Source organism: Octodon degus, unplaced genomic scaffold (genome assembly GCF_000260255.1).
Source record: "Octodon degus isolate 3935 unplaced genomic scaffold, OctDeg1.0 scaffold00080, whole genome shotgun sequence".
Lineage (NCBI taxonomy): Eukaryota > Metazoa > Chordata > Mammalia > Rodentia > Octodontidae > Octodon > Octodon degus.
The window spans coordinates 8,441,549-8,457,402 of record NW_004524656.1 but is presented as its reverse complement, the minus strand read 5'-3'; the positions used below and the strand labels follow the sequence as shown (position 1 = coordinate 8,457,402).

The 15,854-nt window shown below is 42.7% G+C and overlaps 1 protein-coding gene and 1 pseudogene across 3 annotated transcripts in view; both read right to left on the bottom strand.

Annotated features, from left to right (window-relative positions):
* Sik3 (SIK family kinase 3) overlaps positions 1-15,854 on the bottom strand; it is a 260,504-nt gene that overhangs the window by 47,166 nt on the left and 197,484 nt on the right. For all 3 annotated transcript variants that reach the window (XM_004636479.3, XM_004636480.3, XM_023721083.1), the window contains exons 5-6: positions 3,402-3,526; positions 2,778-2,901 (exon numbers count right to left, since the gene is read on the bottom strand). In XM_004636479.3, coding sequence (XP_004636536.1) covers positions 2,778-2,901; positions 3,402-3,526 — 249 coding nt within the window. The remainder of the gene's footprint in view (positions 1-2,777; positions 2,902-3,401; positions 3,527-15,854) is intronic.
* LOC105742886 lies at positions 11,216-11,927 on the bottom strand (annotated as a pseudogene).

The window sequence follows — 15,854 nt, the reverse complement described above, 5'->3', positions numbered from 1 at the left end:
AAGTACTACACACTGCTAAGGAGCTACGAACACTAACGCTATGCCGTTGGTTAATGACAAGATCACTACTACGTCGACCTCAGCACACTACTGGGCCACTTTTCTGCTTCCTTTTATGGTAAAATCAGGAAGGGTCGAGACTGCTCACCCCCTTTTCCTTCTGTGCTTTTCTGCTGTCCCGCATGCTTTAGGCTTCCGTCCCTGCCACTCCACCACAACTGCACCCAAAGAGCAGCACTGACTCTGCAGCTCTAAATACATCATTCAGCGCTGTCTTCCTACTTGACTTAGCAGCGTCCCCTACAGCCCTTTCCCCGTTCCTCGGAACACTCTCTTTACTTGTTTCTGAAGATAAAAGGCTTTCTGGCTTTCCTCACTAGCTATTCTGAAGATCCCTCACTTTATCTTTAAACACTGATATGATCTGGACCTTAATCCCTGGGCCTCTTCCCTTCTTTTTATCTACTAAAAAAGTCTAATAGTATAAAAGACATTTACCTCTACACTGATGGTTCCCAAATATATGTGCCCAGAACTCGTCCCTAAGTTCAATTAGTACACAATATCTCAAATTTAGATGTCTAACGGGCCAAGCCCCTCAAACTTCAGTAATCTTAGCTGAGCTGGGTGTGGTGGCATATGCCCATAACCCCAGCACTCAGGCTGCTGAGGCAGGAGGACTGCTGCCTGGGCTATATAGTGAGCTCAAGACCACCTGAACTACATAGTGGGACTCTCTCTCAAAAAGCAAAACCAAAAACTTCACATGTCTAAAACACCTCTCCAAAATATAAATGTTCTTCCCTAGTTATCCCCCTTTAAGCAGTAAATCCAGCCTGTTGGCTCAGGCCAGAGGCTCTGGAGTTACCTTTCTTAAGACGCACCTCACTATGTAGTACAAGCTGGCCTTAAACTTGCCATGTAGCTCTTGCTGTAAGAACTCATGGTGATCCTCCTGCCTCAGCCTCCCAAGTACAGGGCGCATCATCATGCCAAGCTGAAGTTACTTTTAAATAGTCTCTTGGCCCTTGCTTCAAATCTAATACTAAATGTTATTGGGGCCAGACTACCTGGCTTTAAATTTTAGCTTAGCCATTTAATAGCAATATAATCTTAGGGTGTGGTGCATGTCTTTAATCCCAGCACTCGGGTGGCTAAAGCAGGAGGATCGTTGTGAATTCAAGACCAGCAAGGGCTACAAAGTGAGCTCAAGGTTAGCCTGAACTGTATAGTGAGACCGTCTGCCACAGTGTGTAGTAGCCCTTCAATCTGACCACTTCCTACATCTCACCCAGCCAGAGAACTAGCCTCACAGCCTGCATTGGGATTATGCTAAATCGCCTACTGAATGGTCTCTTTCTTTTGGTCATTGTACTTCCTGATCTACTGGCAAAAGAGCAGGCACATTGATCTTTAAGGTACAAAATAAAGTCGCTGCTAAGGGGACAGCTCAATGGAAGTCTTTGTTGAACATGCTCTAGGCTCTAAGTTTGATGCCCTGCACTGGCCAAACAAATGAACGAATAAACAAAAGGTCACTGTACATTTCTTTCAGGTTTTGTATGCTTGAAAAATTTTTGGGAGAGGAAATTTGAGAAAAAACAAAAGTCAAATTATATCACTTCTCTGTCAAAACCTTTACATTTTATCCAGAGTAAAAACTAAAGTTGACTTGGTAGGTCCCCAAATCGGGCCCTCTCTTACCTTTTTCACCTCATCTCAGTCCTGTCACCTCTCTGGAGCACACGGGCCTCTCCCGTCCCTCGAACACGGGAGGACGTTCCCTCCCTGGGCCTACTGCCCTCGCGGGCCCGCACACTGCGCTGCCCACGCCTTGCCCTGTGCCGGTCTTCCCCACACATCACTGCCCTGGATACACCTCTTCAGGTGACCTCCCGCTTATCATCCTAAACCCCTGCTCTATTGTATTTTTCTCACAGAATTTATCATTATCTGATACACTAAGTTCGCAATTCTAAAAAACTCAGAACTAGCCCACGTTGCACCTACTCTACAGTGCACTTCCAGGGTGCTTATACTGTACTGCCAACACAGTGAACATATGTTCTTCCTTAAAGTAAAAACAGATGATTAAGCAAAACTACACCATTTTCTGTATTGTTTCTAAAATGCTCTCATGTGCTTATAAATGGTAACGAAAACTACAGATTCTCGGTATCTGATATCTTGTTTTCAGTGTTAAATTATTCTAAAAGCTATTTACCCTACTGCCTACTTATTTAAAAATATTTTGCAGGCCAGGGAGATAGCACAGTAGAATAAGCACTTGCCTGGCAAGCGCAGGGTCCTGAGTTCAATCCCTGGTACTGCAAAAAATAAATAAATAAAAATAAAAATAAATGAGGCCCCAGTAAATGGAAACTGCAAATATAAGGCAGGAGGACACAGGTAAAGCTGCAGTATTTACTTCCCTGCTCCTTGTGACGGGACAAGTGACTCTTTAGATGTATCACCTCATTGAGTCCTTATTAGTAATAGCCTTCATAAAACTCTCAGCCAACTTAAAGATGGGGAAATTAAGCTCAGACAGATTTAGTAACGTTCAGAGCCCAGATTTAGAAATAGGGCCTCCTATGCTAAAGCCAGTATACCCAACTCTGAATGGACGCTTCCTAGTGGAGGCACCAGGACAGCAAGCTGGAACTGAAGAAGGTTGCAAAATAGATTATTTATACTCAATCTCTGAATTCTAGGATAACTTAGCATCCTAACTTTCCATGAACCTAAACACAGCTGTGTGCCAGCAATCCCCTTACCTGTGGACATAAAAAATGGGATGCGGAACTTTCCACTCAGCACCCGGGCCCGCAGATTCTGCAGTGTGCTCCCATCGAATGGCAGGGCACCGCACACAAGAACATAGAGGACAACTCCAAGACTCTGCAGCCCAAACAAAGAGTACAATTAGTCGCATCAGAGGAAATAAAGAGTCCATTCCAGTGTGCGTGAAGACGAGGGGAGCACACACAATAACGTGGAACCATTTTTATTCTTCTTTTTCACAAGATTACATGGAGTATTATCAAGCCAATGATCTTTAGCATCATTAACATCTTTCTCCCAGACATGAATTTGGGGTAATGACCCCAACTTTTCAGGACTCATCCTTAGGGGCGAGGCAAGCAGCATAAACAGAAAGAATCCCTTATTCTTAGCAAGTGCACAGATCCATGCTGCCCTTGGGTTCCTCCGCAGATGCAAAGAGCCAGCGTGAACTCAAGGCTCGGCCACAAGGTGTGCACAACGGGGCAGCTGCACAAAGGATTGGACAGAAAGACCTGGGGACCACGCCCTCCGCCCACAGCAGGAGCACAGGTCTCGGGCAGGAGCGCGCCACCTTGTGGTGGGAGGCTGGAGTGTAAGCGAAGGCAGCCACTTACCCAGATGTCCACTTTAGGCCCATCATACTCCTTTCCTTCAAAGAGTTCCGGAGCAGCATAGGGAGGACTGCCACACCAGGTCTTCAGCAGCTGCCCAGGGGTGAAGAGGTTGCTGAAGCCAAAATCTAGAAGGGCAAATGGAAACAGCTACTGTCATCACAACCGGCAAACACTAGGGCCTAGTCACTCAGCAAAGGTGCCGAATCACTAGATTTGAATATCAAGAGCCAAAAGACAACGCTTGCAAAGTATGCAGCCAGCCACCTGAACTTAAGATCACAGTGAAACAGAGATACAGGTGAGCTGGAAGGCAAAGGATGTCTGTACAACGAAAAGAACACACGGTTGATTTATGTCAGCAAGGCCAGTACTGTCCTCTTCATAAGGCTAGGCTAAGTGAGATGGGTGATTCTTGCTCTGTTAAGAGCAAAAATGAAACTGGATGGCTCCTGTGGAGAAGACATCAGAATCAGTAAACAGAGACAAAGTGAGATTATCAGGCTGGCTTATTCAAAATGAAGAAATACAACTTATAAACTGAACCAAGAACATCTGCACTTTAACCCTCCCCCTCCCACTGTTTAAAGAGAGAGTGGGTGGGAGGGTGAATCACTGGGAGGAATCTTAGGGACATGCACAAGGACGGCAATCCAAAGGATGGAAATTCACTGGCACAGGAATACTGTACTTTATTTCCAGTCACTACACCAGGCTAGAACTTCCTGCTTCTGCAGGGATTCCCTCCTCCCCTGGGCATGCTGCTCCCTGCACCAGCACCCAAAGCTGGGCTCTTGCCTACTCCCTCGGGCTCTACCTCCTTTTCTAGTTTACGCTCCCACGTAACAAGTGCCTGCTTTTGCCTACCCTCTTTGTACAGAACCTGTTCTGCCTTTCTGTGTGAGGTGTTTCTGTGTTACATAGCTGTTCTTTAGCTCCTTGTCTCATCTCAGGGATCATCCTGCCTCAGCTCCCAGTGCTGGGACTATCGGTATCAGGTATGCAGCCCGCACCCAGCAACACAGAAGGCAGCTGATGGCTGTGCCTGCCTCTTCTTGCTCTCTAGTTCCACAGGGCCAACTCTTCTGGTCCCAACAACTTTCACCAGCACTTCTAACACCACTCTTAAGTTTCCAGTATTGACTTCTTTTTTTTTTTTTTTTCCAGCATTGATTTCTAACATGGTACCCACTGGCAGCAGGATAGGGGGAAGACTACAAACCCAACATTTTCTAAACTCACATCTGTTCTTCCCATCCCCATGAACGGCATTACAGCTCTCTACTACAAACACTGGAGCCAGCTTTAATTTCCTTTGCCTTCTCATTTCCCATTTCAAGCTGGTAACCGCACTCTTACTGCCTCTCAGATAGAAGATGAGGGCTGGCGCTGCTGGCTGGGGATGTACCGAAAGATCCCAGACACACGCACAGAGCAGTTCCCCAAGCCCTGTGTGAGGATCAGAGCTGGTTTGCAATAGGGCGTCAGCCTGAGACATGGACTCTCGGCACCAGTTCTCAGAACTCACATGCAGAGAAGTTCTTCTTTGAGAGTCAGACAGCATAAAAGCACACACTGATGCCATGAAGGCTTTGCTGCTCTTCCGCAACAGCCCATGCTGTGTTTCCTAGGATGCTTTCATCTTTGCTCTTACCCTCTCCCCCTATTTACTTGGCCCAATCTCACTCTGCAGAGCTAGTTTCTCGCCCACTCTTTATTTTTGCTTTCTTGATAAACCTTGCCACTGCTTTCTGCTCACATCATTTGTTCAAGGCAAGAAGAACCTGGAATCCAACTGCGGGAGAGACGAGCTGTCCAGAACCCAGTAATGTTTGTTGGCAAGAGACAAACTACCCTTAATGCTTCTACCTGTGCCTCAAGTTCATCCTCTCAGGTCAGCTCTACTGCAGCCGTCAGAGTTCACACTCTTCTCATCTCTGACCGAGACTGATGCTCGGCTTACTATCTATGTCATTTCATTTTCCTGTAAGCCATCCCATCCATTCAGAGCATAATAAACATTACACGAATCCTATCTTGTTACATCCTTATTGGAAAATATCGAGCGGCGCCCTCCCGCCCGCAGAGGTCTTAGTCTCCCAGTGCTGAAGCCCTTCACAACCCGGGCCAACCTTGCCTCTCCAATTACCCCAGTCATTCTAACACCGGCCGACTATTACATCCTGTATTTATACGCCTTTCTTAACGGTATTTCTTTTCTGTCTCGTGCCTTTTCCTTTATCACTCATTTCCAAGGACCAGTCAAGTACTACTTCCTGTATAAAGCTTTAACTGATTTCCAGCAAAGTACCATTTCAGTGGGCTCCTCTTCTGCGTCTTGGCAGCCCTTCGTGCATATCTCTGCATTCCGATCACCACACCTGACCTGCCTGCACCAAGCGCTAAGGGATGGGCAGGCAGTTTCACTTCTCCAAGTCTCCATATTTGAACACACAGCAGAAACTGAAGAAAGGGGCACAAAATTAACCTGCAGCAAAACCACGGGGCCAATCAGGTGCCAGGCTCCGGGCTTCTGGCTCGCTCTCATGCTGACAATGGCAGCTGGCCTGCTACTCCGACCTCTACCTTCCAATGTTCTAAAATTAACTTGCTGATCTCAAGGGGTGGAACCACATTAGAACTGCTATTGCACGAGAAATGGCATACTCCCATTCATCAACAAAAACAAATGCGACTCCAGTGAGGCTTTCCTGGATCCCTTATAAAAAATGTCCCACCTTCTCTGTGTTCCCCTATCACTGTGTATGTCCCCTTTGTATCAGTTGTTTGTGTGCTCCACATTGAAGCCAACAGATTTGCTGTCCTCTATTATGACTTTTTTCCCCATTAAAAGTAGCTTCCCTCAAGGAATAAGCCTAGAGTATGCTAATTTTTTCTTCAATTTATCAAACCTATCAGGACCTGGCCCACCTTCTCTTTTCTATTACAAATTGGAGTGCCCTCTGTGTATTGCCATCTTATCTTCCCTGACAGTAGCTCTTAATAATCACTTTCATTAATCTTCACTACTGCTATCCCTCTATCCTGGTGGGGTTTTTGTTTGTCAGGAGAGAAGGGCTTGCTGTGAAGTTCAGGCTGGCCTCGAACTCATGGCAATCCTCTTCCCTCAGCCTCTCAAATGCTGGGATTTCAGGCATGCACCATCTGCCCTGCCGTTTATCTTGCACCTAAAATCCGGCTAGTTCATCACTTGTTCAGCTTTACCAACATTTTCCTTCAAGATTTTAAATTATCCATGCAGTAGAAATCGCGGATCATTAACACCCTCTAACACTACAACTCATTTCGAAAGTCCTGTTCTTCTCAATTAGTGTTTGAGGGACTGAACAACTGGAATGAGACAGTGTCTCTTCTTTATTCTCTTATCTGCCTGCCTCTGGAGCACTTTGTTACACAAGTTAAAAGAACTGAAAGAAAAATAAAAGCAATTAAAACTCAAGCTCATCTATTTTTGGTGTTGTTGGCAGTTGAGGGAAGTAGCCGGAAGATGCTGGTATACTCGATAGGAATACAGGTGGGATAGGGTAGGTGGCTAATGGAAAGATACGGAATGGAATTACTAAGATTTTTGCTATTTTTAGTTATCTATGTGTATGCACAGCTGGAAAAAAAATGTAAAGTCACCCAACTTGGAAGAGAAAAGTCTCAGAGCAAAAATTAAACCAGCCGGTACAAGAGAATGAGGTAAACTTCTTGCTGGGTGGCTCAAACACTAACGATGCAGGTGCAGGAAAGCCTCAGAGCCCGCTTCATCCGTTCCTTGAACCTAAAACTTCTTAATTCTACCAAAAGGCTGTAAACTTAGCTTTGCTTTGGAGCTACTCTTACTTGTAGTATCTTCCATTATTTATTTATTTATTTATTAAAATTTCATATTCTCAGTCTCTTTTGCAAGTATCTAAGTGAGCTCCTCTTCTCCTTCACTCATTTATTTAACACGGATTTATAGAACCCTTGCAAGGGTGCAGCAATGTACCTATGAGCAAAGTAAAGGCTTACGGCCTGTGAGCTTAGAGAACTACTCGGCGGAGGACTTCCTGAGTACTCAGGGTTTGGAAAGGAAGGCAGAAAGGAATTTCTGATGCGAGGGCGCTGGGAAAAGCATAAAAGGGCAGAGCACAGAGCCAGACTGTAAGCCTCCAGGACAGCACGTAGACTGCCCTGGGTACCACACCAGGCTCGAAGGGTATGTGGCAAGAACGCAGCATAAAAGCGCACAGCAGCACCAGGCGTGGCAGTTCACCTCTATAATCCCAGTACTTGGGAGGCTGAGACAGGAGGATCACCACCAAGTTCAAGGCCACACAGGGCTACAAAGTGAGTTCAAGGCCAGCCTGAACTACAGCATGAAACCCTGTCTCTAAAAGACACACACACACACACACACACACACACACACACACACACACAGAGTGCACAGTAGCATCAGGTCAGATGAGGTCCAGATTTATAGAATGAAGACCTTAGACTTCATCCTGTGGGCTACTGTTTTTCTTTCCTTTTCTCCCCCAAACTTATAATTTTTATTATGCTACAGATACATATGACTTACAAAGTAACAAGAAACTTTGGGTCTAGATACAATCTCAGTATTGTTCCACTCAGACTGCTTTTATCTTTGTTTTCCCTCTATAGCCTTATTGAAATAAGGAACTATAAGAAACATATTTATACTTTTCCATTAAATTCACCCCGTTAAAGCATTCTGTTAAGCGGTTTCTAGTAGATTGAATTGCACAATCATTATCTTAAGAATTTTGAACATTTTTATCACCACAGAAGGAAACCCTGTACCAGTTAGCAGTCACTTCCCATTTCTCCCTTCTCTCTCTCTCTCTCTCTCTCTCTCTCTCTCTCTCTCTCTCTCTCTCTCTCTCTCTCACCAGAAATGGACTCTTGACCCTGCACTTGCCCTGTGCTGCTGAGCTACAACCCCAGCGCTCCCTACTCTCCGGCCAGGACCCCGGCCCTAGGCATTTCCTCCTCTGCTTTCCACCCCTATGAACCTGGCGAGACACTCCACATAAATGAAACAATGCAATACATGATTCTTTTTTTCCCTTGAGAACAGAGTCTCACTATGTAGCTCAGGTTGGACTTGAACTTATTATGTAGCCCAGACAGACTTTGATCTTGCAGCAATCCTCCTGCCTTGGCCTTCTGAGTGCTGGGATTACAGCCAGGCACAATAGCTGGCTCTGTAATAGATGATCTTTTATGACTCACTTCTTTCACTTATTGTAATGTTTTCAAATTCACTCAGGATGCAGCATGATGCATCAATATATATTTTTTTATCATTGGACACACCATTGTCCATTCATCCACTGATGGACATTTGTTTCCTCTTTCCCTATATGAGTAATGCAGGTAAATTTTTATGTGAAAACATTTTCATTTCTCTTGGATATATACTTAAGAGTGTCTATACACTCCAGTCATATGGTAACTCTATGCTAAATTTTCTGAGTTATTAAACCATCGTAAGTATAAACTTTTTTAAATATATTCTGGATACAAGACCCTCATACATGAATTTCAACTTTTTTTCCCCATTATTTGAACTGTCTTTTTTTAATTTTTTTTAATGTATTTGGTGCAGGGTTTCCCTATGCAGAATGGACAGATGCATTGTGATCCTCCTGTCTCAGCCTCCCCAGTATTGGGATTATATGCATGTGCCATCAAGTTGAGACTCAGTGGCAGGCTCAGTGCACCTGGGGGTGGAGCAGGCGCGGCATGTGGTGCTGGGTCCGTGCACTTGCCAGGCAGGTGCTTAGTCCGCTGAGCTATCTCACCAGCCCTTTTTTTTCTTTTTCTTTTTTTTTTTGGGGGGGGGGGCAGAACCGGGGATTGAACTCAAGTGCTTATTCTACTGAGCCACCTCCCTGGTCCCTTTTCTTTCTTGATAGTGTCCTTGGCTGAGAAAGCTTTTAATTTTGACAAAGTGTATTCTTCATTTTCTTCTGTTGCTTAGGTATTTGGTGTCAATGGAAAGAAACAAACAAAACATAAGTCTTCCTGAAGAAGTCTGTAAGCCACACTTGGAGGCAGTGAGGAGGCTGGGGCTTTTGGAACAGATGACATGCAGCAGTCACATGCCTGCAATCCCAGTGCTGGGGTGGCAGAAAACAGGAGGATCGCTGCGAGTCTGAGCTGCGTAGTGGGACCCTGTACCAAATACATAAAAAAACAAAAAACAAACAAAAACACCTCAAAGTGGGATTAGCTTAGGTGAGGTGAACGTTGAAGGCCTTTGCTAAAGACGACAGATGAAAACAAGGATTGTCCAGAGCAGATGCGACTTTCATATGAGGCCAAAAAAGGACAAGGAAAAAATCCTTGAAGTGTATTAGTGAGTGACACACTTCAGAAGAGTATAAGTTGCCTTGGGAAGAAAAAAAAGTGTTACTTAAATTATATTTTCATGTCTGGAGTTGGAGAAGGTGATAAAATTTAAGTGGAGATGTTCTGAAAAACACAATACATGGCTTAGTTTTTACAGAATAAATTTTTAAAGGGCATGGACAAGATCAAGGCTTAGACAGTTCCTATTCCATAGGTGTAAACAGAAAACATACAATAAAATTTTTACAAAATATTTCATTAAATAATAATAAAGTTCTTATAAAATAGCAATAATGGCCTCAGGATGGGAGAGATTATTTGGAACCGAAAAGCACTAATCATAAAGGGAAAAGTGTTAATTATTATTTTATAATTACTTTTAAAGAAATTCCAATATGAGGAAAGTATCTGCTATATATAGATTGTAGGCATGGAATATATATACAGGAAAATAAGGGAAAAGGAAAGGCATTAAAATTAATGACGATGGGGCACAGAGATGCTCAGCGGAGTGAGCGTCTGCTGAGGCGAGCACAGGACCGGGGGCGACCCCAGCACTGCACGCTGTGCCAACCCCACCCTGGGTGCCCTCAACCAGCCACCAAGTCTGAGCATGGCGGCACACGCCTGTAATCCGAGCACTGGGGAGGCTGAAACAAGAGGGTCACCAAGAGTCTGAGCTGCACAGTGAGACCCTGTACCCAATACATACAATTTTTTAAAAAGCAAAGAAGAAAAATGATAGTCTTACAGTTGGAATTAGCTTGAATATTTAGAAATGTCTTCATGTCCAAATTTCCTATATCACACGCTTATATGAATTTATAATTAAATTTTACTTTAAATACAAAGATAAAATATCCTAAAAATTAATAGCAAAAACAATAAGCAGTTAATTTCAGAGACTTTTCAGCTAACAATACTGATAAAAATACTACAGAAGAAACCATAAAAACCCCATAAACACATGGAAATTAAATAAGACCCTCCTCAGCAACCAATATGAATTGGTTGAAATTAAATAAGAAACTAAACAATATCTACAATTCAATGAAAATTCAAGCACAACTTATTGGAATCTGTGGGATGTCTTTACTCTTATAGGACTATACCTACAAAGGGAGACTGCTGAGGCAAATGGAATATTTAATTTTATTTTGAAGAATCTTTATTGAGTTTTACAGTAGCTACTTAATATTTCCAACTACAATATAGAGGTTTCCTTGTTCCCTGTTGCCTCACCAGCATTTGATACTTGATTTTTTAATGATAGCTGTTCCTTTTAGTATAAAATGAAATTTTAAAATTTTAGGGTTGATTTCATTGGTGTTTTTCTTGTGGATAAAGATATTGAAGACTGTTAATGTGTTTACCAGACACCTGTTCTTTCCCTAATGGTGTCTATTCATTTCAGTTGCTCATCTTTATTTTATTTTATTTTTTTTTTTACAAAAACCACAAATCACTTTATTCAAATTAGTAACATCAAAACAGCTGGCTTATGGAGGCCACACATGTCCCAAGTGTAGCCCACCTGTGTGGTGGGAACACCTTCTTCCATGGCCGTTCTGAAGCGCTAAAGCTACAGGGAGAGGTGGAACGGAATGGTTTTACACTTCTTGTATTAGTAATGTTTATGCTAAAGTAACTTGGTCGGTGGACTTTCCAGTTCTTCAGGGTCACCTCCAGCTCAGAGGAGGCCGTTTGCCCCCTGCACTGCCTCAGCACTTTGCCTCAGCACTTAGTAGAAACCTTCGGAGAGCTTCACATCAGGCTGGTTCTGCACGCACTCCAGAAACTGCTTGATCTCCAAGTAGCAGGGGCCCCGGTCTCCTGCTGCTGCAGCTGAGCCCCCGGAGGCGGCTCCTGATAAGTGATGTCGGGCTTAGTGGCCTTGCTGCTGCCCCCTCCACTGAAGCCACCTGTGATGACGTGGTCCAGCGTGTGCCCCACGGCGGAGCCACACACACCCCTGCTGCGGTGGTGGCCATCTGGGCCATCAGACCAGGTTGCGGGGGAGGGGGGCAGCAGCAGGTGAGCCCACAGCAGAAGGCGAGGCCACCAACGGGGTTGGTCTCGGTGCTGGCCGGGTGCAGCTCGCATCTGGGGGGCCCGGCTAGCTGGAGAGGGAAGGCGGCGGCTTCACCTTCCGCGAAGCATCTTCAACACACCACTATTCTGCTTCCACAAAAGCCAAACTCCGCCAACACTCTGGTAGCTTCTAGTTACTCATCTTTTTGACTGGAACTTTTACTTTATAAGGGTCTAAATTTTTAAAAGTTCTTTATATATTTGAAATAGTCTATCCTTAGAAGAATAGCTGAATATTTTTCATTTTATTGTCTATTTATTCTACAGATTATTTTTCTTGCTATGCACAAGTTTTTAAATTGATACAGCCCTATTTATTGATCACTATTATTTCTTATGTAATTATGATTTTGTTATTTAAAGTATCAACTATGCATATTTCTCAAACTTTTAACCTACTGTATATTTCAACAAATTTATTGTTTCTGTCTTACTAGCCAGTTCTTTGAGCCATTTTGATTTTAGTTTGTATTTGGTGATAAATCTCTTTGGAATGTGTTTAACCAGTTTGTAAAACAAATTGTCACACAGGCTATCTTTGCTCCATTTTCACACCTTTGTTAAAGATCAGATGACTGAATGCGTTCACGGTTGCAACTACACCATATATTAGATTCCAGTGGGAGTAAAAATAAAATAAAATGGAAGAAGGAGCAAAAATAAATAAATAAACATACAATGTTTTAAGAATTAAAAAAAAAATTATGTGCTGAAATCCTACCACTTAGGGTGATGGCCTTAGGGGTGGAGACTTTTGGGCCATGAGTAGGTCACAATGCGGACAGCCTTCGTGGTGGTCCTAGTGCTACTTGGAGAAGGGCCTGAGGGAACAGCTCTACAACCCTTCCCTCCATGTGAAGATGCAGGGAGAAAATGATCCTCTAGGAACCCGAATGTGGGTCCTTGAAAGACTCAAAATTTGCTAGTATGTTGATACTTTAATTCAAGAATAGGAGCAATAAATCTCTGTTTTCAATTTAAAAAAATACTTTACTTCCTCTGTGTTTATTCATTGGTAAGGGGATAGAATTAGCCCTGTAGATTCAACATTAAAATGATGAACAGTCTAAAAAGTTATAGAAGAATAGAGTCACAGCAGAAGACACTGAGGATGGGCACACCCACATGGCTGGAGCCACAGGGTGCGGCTGTCCTCTTCATGTGGCCCGTGGTCATTCACTTCTGTATCCATATGTGGCTCTTAGCATAATCTGTTGGGTCTCCTTTCCAACCCCTGGCACCCTGGTTGGTTAGCATTTGTCTGCAGACTGAAATGGCAACTTAAATTCTCTTCTCTCAACACAGAGCTGCAGGCTTTAATTTGAACCATATGTCTGTCTTCCAGCACACTTTAAATGCCACGGGTACTATCGATTTTGAGCAATTCTTTGTTGTAGGCAAGATCAGGAGCCTGGGGCTATATAAGGGAGTGACACTGTATCCCTAAACTAAGTAACATCATCAACTGATTATGCATAATATGGTACAGGAAGAGGAAAGAAGGGGTGGCACTAATTTAAAAATCAGGACAACTTCGACAGGAAATTTTCTCATTTGGTGCACCACTTCAGAGCTATACACCCTTGGCTTCTCTTCTGGCTGACCAAAGAACAATCCAAAGCAGATGTAAGCAGCGCAGGCACAGTCTCAGCACAGCACTCGCAGCGTCTGTAAAGCTAACTGTGCGGCACTGCCGAGTTACGTTTAAGTAAACAGCTTGGAAGTGTGCAGCAGAGGAAAAAAGCAAAGTAGAAAAATATTTATTCTAAATGAAAACATCACCCCAAACACTGAGACAAGATCCTTCACTTTTTCCAAGTATAAAAGCCATTTAAGGGCTCACAACTTCAATGCTACAACTGCAATTAGAGACAAAGACAAAAAGCAGAAATAATTCTGATCCTTGATTAATTTATTAATGGACTTAAAGGGAAGAGGGCAAGGGTGAGACCCAAGCTATTGGTGTACTTCATAGAAACTACTCAAAGAGACAAAAACCAACATCAGCAGAAAATCATTATAATAAATAAGATTTGGATTATTACATAGATTAGTAAAATACAATATGAAACAGATAAAGAAAAAATTCTAGCCGGATTGGGTAGTGCATACCTATAATCCTAGTACTTGGGAGGCTGAGGCAGGAGGATCGCTGCAAGTTTGAGGTCAGCCTGGGCTACAAAGTAAGTTCAAGGCCAGCCTGAACTGCATAGTGAGACCCAAAGGCTTTATTTGAAATTGAGCAACTGTGTGGGTCTCAGGATTATGGCAGCGATGAAGGATGACTCTTAAAGTTCCTAGGAATCATAATATTAGTTTACTCTTAAAACTGAGTCTTGGGACATCCTCAACAGTTAGCAGTCACTCCAACCCCTGGCTGAACTTCTTGACTAGGAGCTAATAAAGAAATAATGCCAAAAACTACTTACTCACAGCCCGAGGATATATACACAAGGGAAATTTCTTCATGGGGAAAGAAATGTAAGCAAGTTTTGGTGAGGATGGGCCAGCATTAAATTGGTATTTCCAGTGAACGTCATATATTTTTCCTCCAACACACTTTAACAGGTAGAACCACTGAACTCAGCTATTTTTAAATGAAGAAGTCAATCTCGGGCCAGGGAGATAGCTCAGCAGAATAAGTGCTCGCTTGGTAAGCACAAGATCCTGAGTTCAATCCCCAGTACTGGGAAGAAAAAAAAAAAAAAAAAAAAAAAAGCCAATCTCTTCTACACCATTATAGATAGTACTATCAAAACCTTCCCATATAAAGCAAAAAAAAAAAAAACCCCTCCTAACACAGTATTACAGTATTGAGTAGATGCATAAAGGAAAGAGCTGCAATAAGACTTTCTGTAAAACATGCAATTGCTATTCACTGGAATACTTGTAAGTATTAATTAGTAGTATTATAGCGACAGCCATAAGTTGCATCACCTAGAGCAACAGTGCAATCCTTTAATCAAGGGAGCTTCTATGCTGAGGCCGAGCACACTGGACAGATTTTAGCGTGCCTATTACATGGCAGGATGAACGAAAGGCTCCTTAAATTCTCCAGAGAAACTACAGACACCACATGGAAGCACAGCACAGTGTATAGACACAACAGAAATGTCTTCCCAACTGAAAAATAAAGAGATGATCTCACAGGCAAAGCCTATTTTTGGAGAAAAGAATGCAAGATTGGCATTTAAGAACCTCTGAGGTGCTACTAAAAAGATATGAGTGGATAACAAAATACTCTTTATGTCAAAGCTAACAGAATACACGTAATTCAGATGAGAGCAGACATCTGGAAGGTGATGCATCTGAAATGCATATATAAATATATTAACGGGAACAGGTCGCGCCCAACGTTCAGAGGAGCCACAAATGCGTTCTCAGCTCAATGTGAACACGACAGACCCAGCCCCTGCCCTCCTGGGGATGAACAAGCACACATCTAGCTGTAACTCTAGCCATCCTACGAAGCTAGGAAAAAGCTCACGGGCAACTGCTAACAGAGGAAAGAGAAACAAGAATCCGGAGAAGACGCTATTGGAAACTCAGAACATCTCTCCATGTGACCAAGAAAACCAAAGTTACACTTGGGTTAGGAAGTAAAGAAAAGAGCTATCCATTTAATCACATAGTTAACCAGTATTTCCCAACTTTTTTTTTTTTTTTTGACTCACTGACTCCTTCAAAGGAATGAATTATCTTAAAATCTCCAAAGAAAGGGCTTCTTAAAAATCATTTTGTCATTTTTGTATCACTTATGATAAATGATATGAAAGATATTTTACATTAGCACATTATTTGAAAACTGACATAAAACATCTATGAATTTTAAGACATTTATCTCATTTTAAAAGTGACTCACACTACTTAATTTACTTAAATTATATAAATACATTAATTTCAACTTGATAAATGTTACAGTTTGGAAACTATATATATTAAAATTATAATACGCAAAATAGATGGAGACTTTTCATGACTTAGTATTTGGAATGC